The sequence below is a fragment of the Palaemon carinicauda genome, chromosome 6 (genome assembly GCF_036898095.1).
Source record: "Palaemon carinicauda isolate YSFRI2023 chromosome 6, ASM3689809v2, whole genome shotgun sequence".
In the NCBI taxonomy this organism is placed as follows: domain Eukaryota; kingdom Metazoa; phylum Arthropoda; class Malacostraca; order Decapoda; family Palaemonidae; genus Palaemon; species Palaemon carinicauda.
The window spans coordinates 66,364,697-66,382,200 of record NC_090730.1 but is presented as its reverse complement, the minus strand read 5'-3'; the positions used below and the strand labels follow the sequence as shown (position 1 = coordinate 66,382,200).

The following is a 17,504-nucleotide window of genomic DNA, read 5'->3' as shown; positions in this document are numbered from 1 at the left end:
TACTATTTTGTTACGTACTAATTTTCCATGTTTTTACCTGGCGTTTTGCACGCATTAGCTATTCTATTGCCCGCCATACAACATTTTCACCATACGATACCAACTCCAGAATGGATTAATGTCGTATGGCGGGGGTCTACTGTATTCTATTTTGATGGTTTATTATTGTAGTTTATTTATTTCCTTGTTTCCTTTCCTCACTTGGCTATTTTTCCCTGTTGGAGCCCTTGTGCTTATAGTATCTTGCTGTTCCAACCAGGGTTATAGCTTAGCTTGTAATAATAGTAGTAATGATAATAATTAGTCACTTAGAAGAAGTAGAAGCTTTGCCAGACAACCAGTCTGCTTACAGAAAATTATACCCTACAGAGAAAGCTGTCTGTTTTGTTGTAAATGATATGTTAGAAATGACGGCTGAAAACCAAATGTGGTTTAAAGGCCGCTCATGAATGGCAGAGGCAAGGGACTGTGACATTGCCCTATCAAGCAGGACAGTGCCCTAGAGACTGACCATATTACATATGATCAGTGGGCAAGCCAATTCTCCACCCAAGCTAGGACCAGGGAGAACCAGGCAATGGCTGCTGATGACTCAGCAGATAGACATATAGGCTCTCCCAAACCCCCCATCCTTAACTCACAAGGATGGTGTGGTTGCAGCGACCAAAGGAATAACAAGTTTGAGCACTGGCAATCACCAGGCAAGGTCGCTACCACCAGGTGCTGCTTTTGATACAGTTGTACATGAACTGCTTCTAAATGGTCTAAGGTCCATTGTTATTGAAGATCAAGTTTTTGAATACCTAAAAGACTACTTGGTTGACAGAAATTACTGTGTGCAAATTGGAAACTGTTACTCATCATAAGAACCTTTAAACAGATGGTTACCTCAGTAGAGTGTACTGGGCCCAGTCTTATTCTGTAACTATACTATTGGTCTGTCAAAAATACTACGAAGGCATGGAGTGAAGTTCAAACTATTTGCAAATGATATACACAATTTTACTTTAACATACATGATATAGATGACACTACTGGAACTCTAAACCAAATTGTTGCCAGTGTTAGGGAATGGATGACAAAGAAACAACTAAATTTAAATGAAAATAAAACTTGAGTTTGTGGTGGTTGGAAAGATACAATGAAACAACTAAATTTAAATGAAAATAAAACTTGAGTTTGTGGTGGTTGGAAAGAAAAACAAAGTAAGAAACTTGGGTGACATTCAAATAAACACGTATAACAACTCTGCCCCGATATCTATTAAAGTGCGTTTTTTTAGGGGTATCTCTTGACTGTAACTTGTCTTTCAATGCCCAAATATATAATTTAGTAAAATCTGCTGGTTATCATCTTAGAAACATTGTTTTTATAAAGAAGAATGTGGATGAACATTCTGTAAAGAAACTTGTGATGAACTCTGTTATTATCAGTATTGACTACTATAATTTCATCTACAATTTACCGAAAGTGTAACTTAAGAAATTACAAAACATAATAAACAGAGGAGCAAGACTGGTAAAAAGTGTTCCACCCCTGGAAAAGGATCACTCTTATACTACTGTAATTGATTAACACTGGCTGCCTGTTGAAGTGAGAATTTAGTTTAAAATGTGTATGATAACCCATCGGGTTATCAGAATCGGACGTCCAAAATTTATAAGAGAATTGCTACATATTGTGCAGCCAACAAATTGTGTTGACACGAGATTAGTTACAGATGGTTTCAAATTATTGGAACCTAGGCTCTAGTGCCTTCTAGTGCCCTGAGGCTATACAATAAACTCCACTAGACATTCGAAAGACTGAAGATATTAAGGCTTTCAAGAGGAAACTGAAGACTTTCTTGTTCTCTTAGTGCTTTGATAGCATGAGTTTGACAATAAACAAGTAATATGTGATGTGAAATTTTGAATGCTTTGGAACAAATATGATTAAAAAGACTATGGAGGTCCTGTAGAGAGTAGGGTTCTACTGCTGTATAGAACCAGAAAAGCAGCCCTTAAAGTAAAGTAAAAGAAAAAAAAAAGAGAATAGTTGGTGCGAACATCTGGATATTTAAAAGTCACTGTCTTTGACCTACTTACAATCATATTTTGAGTTTTGTTAGGGTTCAACTTCATGCCCCATAATTTCGACTATGCACTAATTTTACTTAGGTCTTTATTATGGGATTGAGCAACCATAGGTTTACATTCAAGTAATGGAAATTGTGCATAGAGTAGCATCCTCTGCATATGCAACAAGTTTTTTTTTCTATGTCAAAATACATATGCATTTATAGTATAAAAAGTAACGGGCTGAGAACACTACCCTGAAAAACACTAGATATCACATTCCTATACTCACTATGGTGTCTATGAACATCTACTATGTGCAATCTATTACTTACAAAAGACCCACCTATTCCCATCTGTTTAAGTTTTAAAACAGGACCAACTTATAACTAGGCCATATCACTTGCCTAGTAACTAACTACTGTATTTCTTTACCCAAAATTTAAATGCTCCCAAGTAAAATATTTTGGGCTGTCCTTCATAATGTGCTCCTCCATTAGCCAATAATTTCAGTTGCTGTACACTGGGGACCCCTCTTATGACAAAATTGTCAAGCATTATAGTCCATCCAAAGAGAATGGAATGACAACTTGAACAGGACACTATTACTTATGAATTATTACTAGCATTTCATTGAAAATGTATATCCATATTAAGCATCTAACATAGTAAATATCAAATTTTTTGATAGAATACAGGTATTCCTTCTAAAATATACAACTTCTCATATTTGAATTTACTAAGATGGTCATATAGCCAGCAAAACATTATAGACATTACCCAAGAGAAATAGCTATTCTTTAGGATTTAGATTATTAGATGAAAAGCATTAAACTTGAACAGTACAGTATTTGGAAAACACCTTTGTATTCTAAAGTAACAAATTGTTTGCCCTAACAAGAGTGACTGAAGAATACTGTCTGCCTAAAGGTCCTGGTGATTTGGCCCATACTCCGGACTACCCCTGCAGGGGTCCTGAGTGTGCCTTGTACTACTCCACATGTTGTATTGCTTGGCTTTGTTACAGGTAGAATTTAATGAACACCCTATGCCTAGACCAACCCATAAAACTCTGGGTGTCCTGAAATCGCCCTTTAGCAGACAATGCTATTGTAAATGCCATTTTACTCATTTCATGGTTTTTGGGATGGAATTGGATCAGATTTTTAAAAATATAGTACACCAAAATATGAATAGCCTCTGTTGAAAGAGGCATGTTGGTTTACCTGTAGAGGATTAAGGTTTAAAGGCTGCTCATGAATGGCAGAGGCAAGGGACCGTGACATTGCCCTATCAAACAAGACAATGCCCTAGAGACTAACAATCTATAAAGTACATATGATCAGCGCCCAAGCGCCCCTCTCCACCCAAGCTAGGACCAAGGAGGAGCAGGCAATGGCTGCTGATGACTCAGTAGATAGACCTATAAGCTCCCCCAAACACCCTTTCATTACCTCACAGGAGTGGTGAGGATGCATCGACCAAAGGCATTGACAAGTTTAAGCAGGGCTCGAACCCCAGTCTGGCATTAGCCAGTCAGGGACATTACCACATTGACTACCATAGGTTACCTTCTGAAAATGTGGAGCTCTGTAAATATGATTTTAATTTCCACCCCAGAAAGAGGTTGCTATCTACCAACTCAAGAGCTGAGATATAAAGTGGCTTATGTTTGGCTACAAAATGGAGACCCAGAATCAGAATCTTGTATATTATAATGCTTTTCCACTCCCTCCAAAAGGTTGTCAGTTCACTGGCTAACTCCTGAATATAAAGCTATAAAAAATGTAGCATTTTGTAATATTTCTTAAGAGAAGTGGCAGAGTTATCCAACCAAAACTCAAGAATCATATACAGAGACAAAAAAATCCACAGGAGTGGGTAGGGAAAACAGGTAAGGTCAGAAGTGGTGGGCAGTAGGGACATGCCAATAGACATCTTTTAGATCTATAGCATGAGTCCAAGCCTCTCGGTGTAGTAATTGGCGGATGTGCCGGACAGTCGTTATTTAAATGGAATACACCAGATGTGTTTGTTGAAGGGAGACAGGGAGACTTTTCTCTCCGGTGAGTCTTTTTTGGTAAACTGAATAGCCTGCCCTGGAAGTTAGAAACCTGCACCTTCTCAGACTCCTTGCTTAACATCTTCTTTACAGAGCATTCAAGTTCCAGGGTCCTAGTCTAATGAAACTAGTGGAGTGGTGGATGTTTTCTATCCACTACTAAAAATAATCAATTGAGACTAAACTTGTGCCCATCAAGAAAAGGGCCAACATCCCGAAATTGATGGAGACGACACCCCAACCCAAAGCTCCTTATTGATGAGATCCTCTGCTTCAATTTGGTTTACTAGCTCCCTTGTTTCCCTTGAAGATCTCTAAAGATTTCTTGCTCTAAACCAAAATTTAGCTGGCCCTTGGAGGGGTAACATACTGTCTTCATTCCTCTCAATAAAAATTTTGGTGTGGGACAAGACTTGTTATAGGAAACGTGAACTGGTCTCTTAATGAGATGTTTCTTAAACCTGCGGCTGGATCTATAGACTGGATTATGAATGAAGTCTTTTAAGGAAAGACCAAGAACTTTCTCTATTCTCCAGAAGAGACATGGCCATTGGAGGGCCTCCACATTGGTTTGTCCACTAGGGCTTTGTCAGAAGATCCATTGTACATTGGATCACTTCAACAGTTCCTTTACCGCCACTTCATTAGATCAAAAGTTGTCGAAATGTCGGGCCTTACCCCGAACTTTTCTGTAACAATGATCTGCAAGACTTTGTAGAAGAGCTTACCCACTAGCTTTGCTACCACAGAAGTGGCCTTCTTGAATCCCCCCTTAGGCCCACTTACAAGGATTCCACAGCTGACCCCAAGTTGAACAATGTCTGTCCGTCACTAAATTCCAGAGCCTGAAAGTGATCTGGTCCCATAGGGAAATGGTCTCCCCAAATGATTGGCTCCAACTTAAATGTCCCATTTGTTGGGAAGGAAGAATTTACAAAACCCTTTTAGTTCCAGAAATCCTTCAAGCTCTTAAGGTATAATTCTCGAAAGGGGCTACACTTTTTGGCAAGGTAAAAGCACCTCAAAGCAGTAAAACCTTTCATTAACTCAGCTGCGAATTCTTTTTATTTGGGTCAAAAGGAATTTTTCTGGCCAGGCACTGTTGTCATTCCGACCACCAAAGCCTGATGCAAACTGTAGTCGAGAAGGAAACCTCCAGCATCTGATATTGTTTCTTCTAAGGTATTGGCAGCAGCCTTGTATGACATCAGAACAACCACCTTGGGGTTAGCTGGGGACATGCCATAAGAGATGGACTTAACTCTCCACCTTGAGTCTAGAAATGCCGCCAGGTTTTCAAACTCACTGTCAACGAATGGCAAATCTTATATTATGCTGAAAAACATTTGACTCTGCCCAGAATGTGCGTCCATCACCAGATAGCTATGGGTTATTTCAAAGTTCCCCACCTCAATGTCCATGGCAGAAATCCCTTTGCTGCATCCCCCACTACTACCAAGCCTTTAATCCTTGAAACAGAAAGAAAAACTTCTACTAGACCATTTCTTGGAAGCCAGGAACTCGAAGCCCCATCAACAGCCGAATCCTTAGAAGCGGAAAGAATAGTCCCCTTTGGAGCCCTCCTTGGAAGCTAAAGACCTGAAGTTTTATCCACAACCAAATCTAAAGGAATAGAAGAATGAGCCCCTCCCCCACCTGAATTTTCTTGGAAACTGGTAACCTGAACACCCCACAATGGCCAAATCCAAAGGGCTTAGAAGCCTTCCTTGGAGCCTGGTAATCCGACGGCCCAGTAATAACCTGATCCTTAGGCTGGAGCATGAAATAATCAGAATACAGGCCAACAGTAGCCTACCTGGGCAGGCCCTTCTGAGTTGGTTAACCGTGTTCATCATAGAGAGAGCAGATGGATGCCTTTACCTTTCTACCTATTAGTAACACGTCCACAGGGAATGCAAGCATACCAATCCAGGAGAATCAGTCACCTACTTAGTGGAACCCTTTATAGAAATATGACCTGGATCCAACCTAGACAGTTTTGGTCATTGTCAAGATGTCCTTGGAGGGAAACTTCCTCGTGCACCCCAACGAATCCTTAGAGGATCCAGTAGTAGAGCTTCCTTTGTGGAGTCTAGGTTATCGAAAGTCAACAACATTGATAGGAGCCTGGACTATGAGGCTCTATCTCCAGAACACCTAACTGTTAAAATTGGGATGTCAAGACCAAACAGATCTCTGAGATTCTTGCTGGGTAAAGACTAAGCAGGCCCCACAATCTAAGAAATTCCTTTCACCCACATACACAGGAGGAAAATGCCCTTGTTTCATAGGTATTCTGCATCAGGATCCGAATTCCAACCAGAAATGATCTACAAAAAACAAATTAAACGATTCCAAGCTCTGTCCCAATCGGCAGAACAATCACCATGCACCTGATAACATTTATAATGCTATTCGGGTTAGCCAAGCTATCAATTCCAACATGGATAGGTCCTGGTTAATGATACTCATTGGGATAATGTGCATGAAGTTGGATCACCGAATTTAATCCGCCAAAATAATCGCCCACCTGACTAACTCACATAGCACAACATGCACCACTTGCCATAACAGAGGAGCAACGACATAATGTATATAATTTAATAGTGTGGGCAATGATGGACACAGATAGGAAGGATTCTCATTTTTATGCGAGTAGCAGGCCTAGTGACTCAACGACCTACACATGTACCCTCATAAAATGGAACTTTTGGCATTGATTTGGAAGTCCTCCAACACAAATATCTAAGGTATTCACTTCCGTAAGACAGGCCCCAGTCTATCATACACCAAAAATCAAATAACCTCATGGTTTACCCGTATGAAATAATTTAAAAAAAAATTAATCCGTTCCCACCCTCTGAAAAAACACCTAAAAACAGTATATTACAGTGGAAAAACATTTTTAATTGTTCTAATTCACAACCTATGTTCACAAAATAACAAAAGCCTATGTACTGTACTGGTTATGATCTGCAATAAAATGTGACATTATTATGGAGTTATTACCTTCGCGACAGACGGTAGCGGCTAACGGCGGTGTGTGCGGAGGAGGAGGGAGAGAGAAAGGGGAGGAAAGAGACTTGACGGCAACACGTTCGGTACACTACACTTGTAACACTACGTAACATAACTTAAACTTTAAATTTAACTTGAATGAAATTAACTTGCTGTACACCCTTAAAAATTAATGTTAATCTTGCGTACACTAAACTTAATTCTAATTTTGTTTTCATTTTCCTTTTTTTTTTACTTTTCTTCTTCCGGCTTAGGTCTTTTTGCCTTGCTTTTTGACTCGCTTTCACCTTCAATTTTTGCCGGCCTTTTTAAAAGGAACCTATCTAGGGATGCTTGCTTTTGTCTTCCCTTCCAAAGTGTTATGAAAATGACGTACACAAGTGTCGTCACAAAAGGCTAATGCACGACTACACGCCAACTTGTCCGGGTGCCTCTTTTCCATAAAATTAGAAAACTCCTGCCACTTTGCTAACATGTTTCTGATTTCCTTCGTAGAAAGGCGGTCCTCCTCTTCCACCTCCTCCTCGCTACTGAGCTCCTGCAACACATCCAAATGTTGCGTCTTCGGGAGCTCGATCAATTCCTCTGTCGTGAGCTCTTCCGGATGCTCCTCGACAAGGTTGTTCATGTCTGCCTCATCTACCTCCAGCCCCATGGACTTTCCAAAAGACACGATTTTATGCACCACAATAGGTTCGGGTTTATCAGGGTCTGGCGTATTGAATCCTTCAAAGTCCCTCTCAGCGACGGAAGCTGGCCCCAATTTCTTCCATGCTGAATTAAGAGTTCTTCGTGTGACACCCTGCCATGCATTGTCAATAATTTTTAAGCGATAGACGATATTGAAATGTTCCTTCCAAAATTCACGAAGGGTGAGATTGGTGTTGTCTGTGACATCGAAGCATTTCTTGAACAAATGCTTCGTGTACAGTTTTTTAAAGTTGTAAATTACTTGTTGGTCCATGGACTGGAGGAGTGGCGGGAGATAAAGGACCTTGATGAACCTGTACTCATCAAGAATGTCCTCTTCGAGACCAGGAGGGTTACCAGGGGCATTGTTGAGGACCAGGAGACATTTCATTGGCAGGCTTTTCTCGGCCAAATATTTTTTGACTGCCAGACCAAAGCACAGATTAACCCATTCTGTGAAGAAATTCTGCGTAACCTGTGGTATCATGTAGTCCCATGTAGCTATGAATAAAGGGCAGTCTCTACCTAGCACCCAAGCCATCAAGTCCTGTCTTTTAATCACTGCAACCTCTTGCATATTATATCATGGTGGCAGCGTGGTAACGCACCCCACGCCATTCCATCAACAAACCCGGACCATAGAGACACTTTACATACCTCTCCTGTCCGTAATAACTGAGAAGAGGACTCATAATCAGCCCAAGTTTATTACCAGCGGCCGCAGATGACGCCATTTTCACCCAACGGCAACTGGACAAAGACTGTCATACCGGCCCAGATAACAACCGTACATAACTTATATCGTCAGGATATGGCATAGAATAGACATTAGTGCACCGTGATTACAGTGAGAATAGTGAAGAAAGTTGTGAATAGATTACTTACAAGTATTTTGGCCATTGTTATCCGCGCACTACTTCACAAAATGAGCCAAACAACGACGTACATTCAGCAGTGCAAACAAAACTGAAAACCGTGCCGACTACCAGTGACAAATTTTTTTAGTGATTTCCATACTCTTATTATATGTCTCTCTTTGTGAACCGTAAACTGTGTTATTAATCCAATCACTATCTATCTATTGTGTAACACCCTCTCGAAACCAAATCCAATCATGGCCCAGCCTAAATGCCCAAGTATGGACTGGCTGGGCTCACCAGCCCCTGGCCGAGTCGTTTCGTGCATTCAAGGCGCGCATGAACTTATACCTCGAAGACCAGGAAGTCACAGACCCGGGTAAGCAAGCAACTTAAATTAAAATTGCCCTCGGCGATGAGGGCATGAGGCGTATCTTGGCAAGCGGCCTCACTGAACAGGAGCAATGTGTGCCGCAGAACATATGGAGGCTTATTGAAAGTGAGGTTGATGCAACGGTCAAAATAAATTTCCGAGTTCACCGCCTCGAATTGGCAAATACCAAACAGAAACCTGCTGAAACAATCAGTCAATTCCTGGCCAGACTCCGTGAAAAAGCGACAAAGTGCGAGTTTGAAGACAGAGAACTCAACGAACGACTTATCGAAATGACCATACTACGAACACAATTCGAAGAATTTCGGAAAGAACTCCTAACTAAACCGAAGGGCTATGCTGTGAGCAACGTTCTAGAGAGAGGTCGGGAATATGAGGCCATTGCGGTCTCCACGGCATCATTACGCTCCATACAGATGAGCTCTGAGAACACAAGTACAAGCCATACCAACGTGGATGCAATTCGAAGGGAAAGCAACGAGCCATGGAACAAACTACAAACCACGGACAACCCCTGCTGGAACTGTGGGCTTAGCCATCCCATAAGATCATGCCCCGCTTACAATGACAGATGCAGTGGTTGTGGCATCAAGGGGCACTGGAAAAAGATGTGCCGCAAAACTGATGGAGGCAGAACAATGCCAGGAGACAACATGCAGCAGACACAACGTCAGAGCAAGACAAGAGGGCGCTCCTACCGACGGCCGAATCGGGCTCCTAACCACAGGCAACACGAAGTCATGGTTAATGAAAACCCTAATCTTGATGACGAAACAAATTATATGCCAAACTTCGACATGATAACGATATCCGACATAGGAGTGGCACCGAAACGAGAAGCATTCTCAAAGCTCATGGTCAAGCATGAAAACCCCCCAGCCTATGGGCCCCTGAAACTCAAAATTGACACAGGTTCCGGTGGCAATACGCTGCCCTTGCGGACATACAAGCAAATGTTTGGTGATGCACCCACCAGCCTCGTACTATCCCCAGAACCGTCAGTAAGACTAACATCATACAGTGGCGACAATATTCCCTGCCTAGGGTCACTAATGCTCAGCGTCCGGAAACTCAGCAACCCAGCATTCTCGCAAGAAAAGTTCTTCGTGGTCGATGTGTCTGGTCCAGCCATACTTGGCCTTCCCTCATGCCAAAAACTCGGTATTGTGGATATCAATGTCAACGACGTTACTGGAATACCTGAGCAACCAAGCCAACAAGGCCCTATTAGGTCAGTCGAACAACTAAAAGCGCAATTCCCAGCACAGTTTGACTGTATCGGCAAACTAAAAGAGCCCGCGATGCTCCACCTCAAGTGATCCGCCCCGTAAGGTGAGTATACACCTGAAGCCCCGCATCAAGTCCGAGCTTGACACTATGGAGAAAGAGGGGGTTATCAGACACGTAATGGAACACACAGACTGGTGTAGCAGCCTTGTGTATGTCACAAAACCCGATGGAAGCCTACGGATCTGCCTGGACCCCAAGCGGCTCAACCAAAACCTCAAAAGATGTCCCCCACAAGATTCCCACTCTAGAAGAGATCAACCCGGTATTCTCCAAAGCGAAAGTTTTATCCAAGCTAGACGCCAAAGCAGGCTACTGGAGTATACCGCTACACGAGGACTCACAACTACTGACAACGTTCCGAACACCACACGGCCGGTATTGTTGGACAAGGCTACCATTCGGGCTGAATGTAAGCCAGGACTTATTTCAAGCCAGGATGGACTCCATCATCGAGAATCTCCCAGGTGTTGTTGGCATCGCTGATGATGTGGCAATATGTGGGAAAGACCAGTCGGAACACGACAAAAACCTGATGGGGGTCATGCAGCGTGCAGCCCAACACGGACTCAGCCTAAACTCGAAGAAATGCTCCATTTCAAAACCAGAAATCGAGTTTTTCGGAACACGCTATACCAGCAAGGGCATGATGCCAGACCCGTCAAAGTTACACGACCTGCATAACATGCCGTCACCCTCCAATAAAGAGGAACTACAGAGATTCCTGGGAGTAATAACTTACCTCAGCCCCTATGTACCACATTACTCAGCTCAGTCACAAAGACTTCGAGATCTGGTCAAGGAAGATGTGCCCTTCCAATGGGAAGAAGACCATGAATCCACCTATCAACACCTGAAACGCCAAATAGCACCATCAAGCATGCTGTCTTACTATGACCCAACTCGACCCGTGACTCTTGAAGTCGATGCATTGCAAAAAGGCCTCGGGGCGGCCCTCATCCAAGACGGGAAGGTAATAGCCTTCGCCAGCAAAGCCCTGACAGCAACGCAGGCAAATTACAGTAATATCGAGCGAGAGGCCCTTGGACTAGTACACGGCGTGCAACGATTTCATACCTACCTATACGGAAGAGATTTCGAAGCTGTCACTGACCACAAACCCCTCGTTAATATCTGGGAGAAGCCGCTGATCAGTGCCCCACCTAGACTACAACGTCTCTTCTTGAAACTGCAGGGGTATGACGTGAGGGTCAAGTACAAGGAAGGACGAACCCTTGTACTCCCCGACGCCCTATCACGCCTTCCTAACCCACAAAATGACAAGGAAATCCCTTTGGATACACGAGTGGACGGACTGGAACTAGATGACATCGACGTGATATCAGTTACACTCATAAAATTTGGTCCTCAGATTTTGGAAGAGGTCCGCCATAGGTCTGACACCGACCCAGTGCTGCGCACTCTCAAGCATACTATCATCGAGGGTTGGCCTACCTCAGTAAAAGGCTGTCACCCCGATATCCGCCAGTTTTTCTCCTACAGAGAATGCCTTGCCGTGGAAGACGGAGTCATATTCAAAGGGCGACAAGTTATCATCCCAAAGAGGTCAGAGGCCGGATACTGGACCAGCTCCACCGGTCCCACCAAGGGATCACAAAAACACAAGCCCTGGCACGGGAGTGTGTATTCTGGCCCAACATTGCAAAGGATATAGAGGACAAGGTCAGGGCATGTGACATATGCCAGAAGTACCAGCCCCAGCAAAGTCTTAGTGAAACTACGCATCATGACATTCCCCCAATGCCCTGGTTCAAAGTCGCTTCGGACATCTTCCAAATTGGCCACAAGACATATCTGATCACAACTGATTATTTCACAAAACTCCCGATAGTCACCGAACTAAAAAACCTGTCATCTGAAAGTGTGGCCAACCACCTCAAATTCCTGTGTTCGCTGTTCGGATGCCCCAAAACCCTGGTCTCAGACAACGGACCTCAATACACGGGAGCAGCCATGAGGGACTTCACAAAAGCCTGGGGTATTGAGCACATCACATCAAGCCCACATTACCCTCAGTCTAATGGCCTCGCGGAGCGCGCAGTTGGAACATGCAAGGCGATTATCAAAAAATGCCATGAGACAGGCGGTGATATGCATACTGCATTACTCCACTTACGGGCCACCCCGATCGACAATAAGACAACCAGCCCCGCAGAGCTCATGTTTGGTCGCAATGTGACCACTGACCTACCAGGCCGATACGAACCACATCTCGCACACATCACGACCCGTAACCACCTCCAGGACCGCCTAGTACCAAATCGGACACAACGGCACTTCACAGACCTCCAACCCGAACAACCAGTCCGAATATTCGACAAAGCCTGCCACACATGGGTGCCAGGCAGAGTGGTACGTAAGTCAGAAGAACCCCAATCATACATTGTGGAAGCCCAAAACGGAGCGTGCCTCAGGAGGAACCGGTCCCACATCCGTCCGACACCGCTCGCGACAAACACAGAACTGTCCAACACCCAGCAGCAGGCTCCAACATTATCAGCACAGCCTCCACCACGACCCGCCGATATATCGCTGCCGCCACCTAGTGAGACCGAAATAACCCACCAAAGACCCGCAACTAGTGATACCACTACAGACCCGACAGCGGTGTATACCAAGTCAGGCCGGCTGGTGAAAACCTCATCCAGTTATATTGAAAGTAACGCGGTCACATACTGTAAATTCCCATAAAGTGTTAAGTTGAATAATAATATACAACTCCCCCCCCCCCCCTCGTTTCATGACCGAAAATTCTGAGAGGTTGTTACCAGAGTTTGAAACTCAAAAAAAGTTATCAGTCTCAGGACTGATAAGTGATTCAGAATAATGAATTTTATTTGAAAATTTACGAGTCTCGGACTGGAGAACAGGCTCCATTTCGAACACTGTCGTTACATGTGTATCAGGTTTCCATTTTGTTTCAATATATTTTGGGTGTTGTTCTTTGCATTAAAAAAAAAAAAAAATTATAGTTTGCCATTTATTTTCATATTTATGACTGCCCTGCTGTAACCAACACTATTCGGACCAAAATCTGCAAAGATAATAGCTATTATGTTTATATCACTATCCACAATCACAAATTGTACTATGCATGTTTATTGTGAAGGGATGAAAACAATGGAATATGTTTGAATATGGAACTTTCATCGTTTATTTCTTTGTACTTATATGCCAGATTAGTTATTATGTGTAATCAATTCTTTGTATGTGATAAGGGGGATGTGGTATCATGTAGTCCCATGTAGCTATGAATAAAGGGCAGTCTCTACCTAGCACCCAAGCCATCAAGTCCTGTCTTTTAATCACTGCAACCTCTTGCATATTATATCATAACCCAAACCTTAGCATTAGCGCACCACATCACTTGCAGTTTTTCTTTCAAGATCCATTAGCTCTTGAAAGCTCGTGGGTTTTCTGAGTGGTACACCAGCAGTGGCTTGACCTTACACTCACCGCTGGCATTGGCACACAAGGCTAGAGTTAACCGGTCCTTCATGGGTTTATGGCCCAGTAGTCTCTTCTCCTCTGCCGTGATGAATATCCTCCTGGCCATCTTCTTCCAGAAAAGGCCAGTTTCATCGCAGTTGAACACTTGTTGGGGGATGAATCCTTGTTCTGCGATAACTGAGGCAAAGGTTTTGACGTAGTCCGCCGCGTCTTTCGAATCAGAACTTGCTGCTTTCCCATGCCTCACAACCAAGTGTATTCCAGTCCGTTTTTTTTAAATTATCCAACCAGCCACGACTGGCTTTGAAGGTTTCCCCTGGCGTCGAAGTCTCCTCTCTCTCAGCTGCTTGCTTTCCTTTCAAGTCATCGTAGAGTCCACTGGCCTTTTCACAGATGATCGTCTCGGTCATGCTATCTCCCGCCAACTGTTTCTCCTTTATCCATATTAAAAGAAGCCTCTCCATCTCGTTATGAATATCACTGCGCAGCTTGGAAAGGATGGTTAGTCCTTTGGAAGGCTTGGTGCTCTTTATAGCATCCTTCTGCTTGAGGATGGTACATATTATTGATTTACTCCTCTCATATTGGTGAGCCAGCTCATTCACTCGTACACCAATCATGTTTTTCGATTATTTCATACTTTATCTCGATTGTCATCATACGCTTTTTCTTTTCATTACCTTTGTTTGCACTCGCTTGCTTTGGACCCATTGCTTATTCACTTAATTCTGTACTGATTAACGCAAAAATCATATAAAAATTGCAAACACTACGGCCGTTGCTCGGAGATAACTTTATGCGACGGAGATCCGACAGGAAAGAGCGAGCGATGTTATCCTCGTTAGCAGCCTCTCGCACACTCGCCCACCTAGCGGCCGCGTAGGGAACCATCTCGTATCCTCGTATCTCAAATTTGTCTTGTATCTCAGGGCAAAAATTTGCTCGAAACTTTCCACGTATCTCAAATTTCTCGTATGTTGGGACACTCGTATGTCGAGGTATTACTGTATATGATTCTATCATAACTCTCATCTCCCCCTCCAATACCCATATGAGATGAATATGGAAGGACAATCATCTGTAAGAACAGCTGACTGACTGGTTAGCCTCCTTCTCATGGTCATATATTCAGTTGTAGGAAGATGGGACATCTTCCCCAGCTAAAATATTTAAAATATTACGTACTGTATTACAAAACAATCATGTATGATGGAATACTATACTATCCAAAATATGTTTTAATGAACTGCTGTGATACAGCTGAATAAGAAGACTAATCCCACCTCAATACTAACCCTATCAAGGTTTTAACAGATACTCTAATGAACACTCTGTTGGGATTCATAAACATTGAGCCAGAAACTGACTACTGTACTCTGCTATTGCAATAAGGCACTTTTATCTTGAGAGAGAGGTACAATACTTGTCCCTTCTTTGGAGGTCAGGCATTGGAGGCCATCTCTTGACGACAGGCAAAAATGTTAATGTTAAGTGCGTACAGGTTAAGTGTGTGACGCCATTAATATATGATGTCATCCCTCTCTAACGGCTCATATTTTGCTAGAAAGACATAAATGCAGAAATTTGGAATAGACAAGTTAATAAACACTTTATGTGACAAAATTGTATGTTAATATTTATCTTCGGTGTTTGAGTCCACTTAAATTTTCAGGGCTCTTTTCCTTTCTTGTGCTTGCCATCGAGTGCTGTCATGGCTGTCTGCATCTTCCCAGCAGATTGGGAGATTTTTGGCAGATAGTTTGAAAAGGCTAGGGTATATAGGTGGGGTGGGGAAGTATTTTCTTTGTTTTACTTAAAGTTTGTCAAGTTGGCACTTCCACTTAGTAGCTTGTTCTGTTCAGAGGTAAATATGGAAATTATAGATTTCAGTTTAAAATACATGTTGATTACTTAATTTGAAAATGCATTCTTAAAAAGGAAAATATAATTAAACCTATTTGAAAATGTTAATAAAGTTTTGTAATCGGGATTTAGATTCATGAATAAACATTAAGGTTTATTTTCAAATTCCAACCCATCCCATTAAAATCTTAAAATTTTCTCCGATCCAGATCATGGGGAAAATTTTTTTATTTATCCTTTTTCTTTTACTTTTTACTCAGTCATCTTCATTTGCAAAATGAATTTCACTAAAAATATGTTTTGTATTTATACAGGACCAACAAAATCTTATTCAGCAGCATGAAAAGAAAAGATCTCAATTGCAAAAGTCGTATTCAAAACTCGTTAAAAAGATCTCAACCAAGGGCATGTAAGTTTTTAACCCTCTTTATTGTTTATTTCTTACAAGTTAAGTTTTTCAAAAATTTTAAATGTTGAATAAAATAGCATTTGCATTAAGGGGAAATGAATGTGGTAATAATGCACATGGTAGATAAGAGGCGTACTAAGTGATGTTCATGTACTATACAAAAAATTTTCTTCTGTCTGGGAATTTTCTCCTGCCTGGAAATTAATATTATGGTGTGTTTTTTTTTTATAGTACATGTATATTATTTGATTACACTTTGTGGGATATTACACTTTTGTAGTAGTATACTAAGTTTGAGAATTCTCTTAACCCTGGGTTGATATCTTGTCTTCTGCCTATGTGAACGGGGCTGTGGATATCAGTCAACCTCCACAGGGGATGTTTTCCTTTTAGCCACAGTATCTTGATGCAAAAAGTAAACAAAACTGATTATGGAATATATTGTGAGTATTCTGAGAATAATAACTTTGTATCTCAAATTTTTTTTGATTGGCAGATGTATTCCCTTTCTTTAGCCATATTTTAAGTCAAAAGTACAGTTTTAGTACTTGAATTAATACTGTATTTAATCTTCAACATTATTGCTACAATATGTATATACAATTTGCTTTAATCAAGAGCATAAGAACAATGATAGGAGAATTTTATTTTTACTAAAAGAATTGTGTTCTTTATTAGTTTAACAAGTTTTGGTTATTTTATTTTTCACTTCTAACAATGAATTAAGTACTTGAGATTTTCTGTATTTTGTATTGTAAGAAAATAAGCTTATTTTTAATTTTGATAGAATTTATTAATTATTTTCAAACTATTCTTTAGACATTTAAATAATCTATTGAATCAAAAGAAATAATGTGTTCTGATGTTTTCAGGAACACAGTATTTCAAATTTTGAAACAAATAGTGAACAGTCACCAAATCATAAAATCTTTGTGTATCACTTTAGTTTATAAAATGTCCTTTAAAGTCTTTTATGGAAAATAAGCATTTGAGGAGAGAATGGAACCTTAAACATATTTTCATTGGTCTTTCCAATTCAGTTTTGTGTTACTTTGGTATCATTACCTAAGTTATAATATTATTAGATACTTGGAGATGAAGGTGTTGGGTGAAAATACTTCCCTCATTGCTTCTTGTAGATAAACTCGGATATTTTTATTTTATTTTTGGTGTGTAAAGATTTTTTTTTTTGGGGGGGGGGTGGTTAGAAACAGAAAAGGGCTTCAAACAATAAGTAGTGGAGAGAGGAAGAAAGACCCATTTCAGAGCATGATACAGCACAACCTTATGAAATTTATGTAGGCTACAGAAAAGGGTCGATAATATACATGTTAAGGCAAAACACACATAATTAGTTTTATGATTTGAGAAAATACAGTAATCTATTAAGTATACT

At 41.4% G+C, this 17,504-nt stretch overlaps 1 protein-coding gene across 11 annotated transcripts in view; it reads left to right on the top strand.

The window, feature by feature from the left end:
- Window positions 1–17,504, top strand: part of Plc21C (Phospholipase C at 21C) — a 935,201-nt gene that overhangs the window by 725,094 nt on the left and 192,603 nt on the right. For all 11 annotated transcript variants that reach the window (XM_068375234.1, XM_068375236.1, XM_068375240.1 and 8 more), the window contains one exon: window positions 16,014–16,108. In XM_068375234.1, coding sequence (XP_068231335.1) covers window positions 16,014–16,108 — 95 coding nt within the window. The remainder of the gene's footprint in view (window positions 1–16,013; window positions 16,109–17,504) is intronic.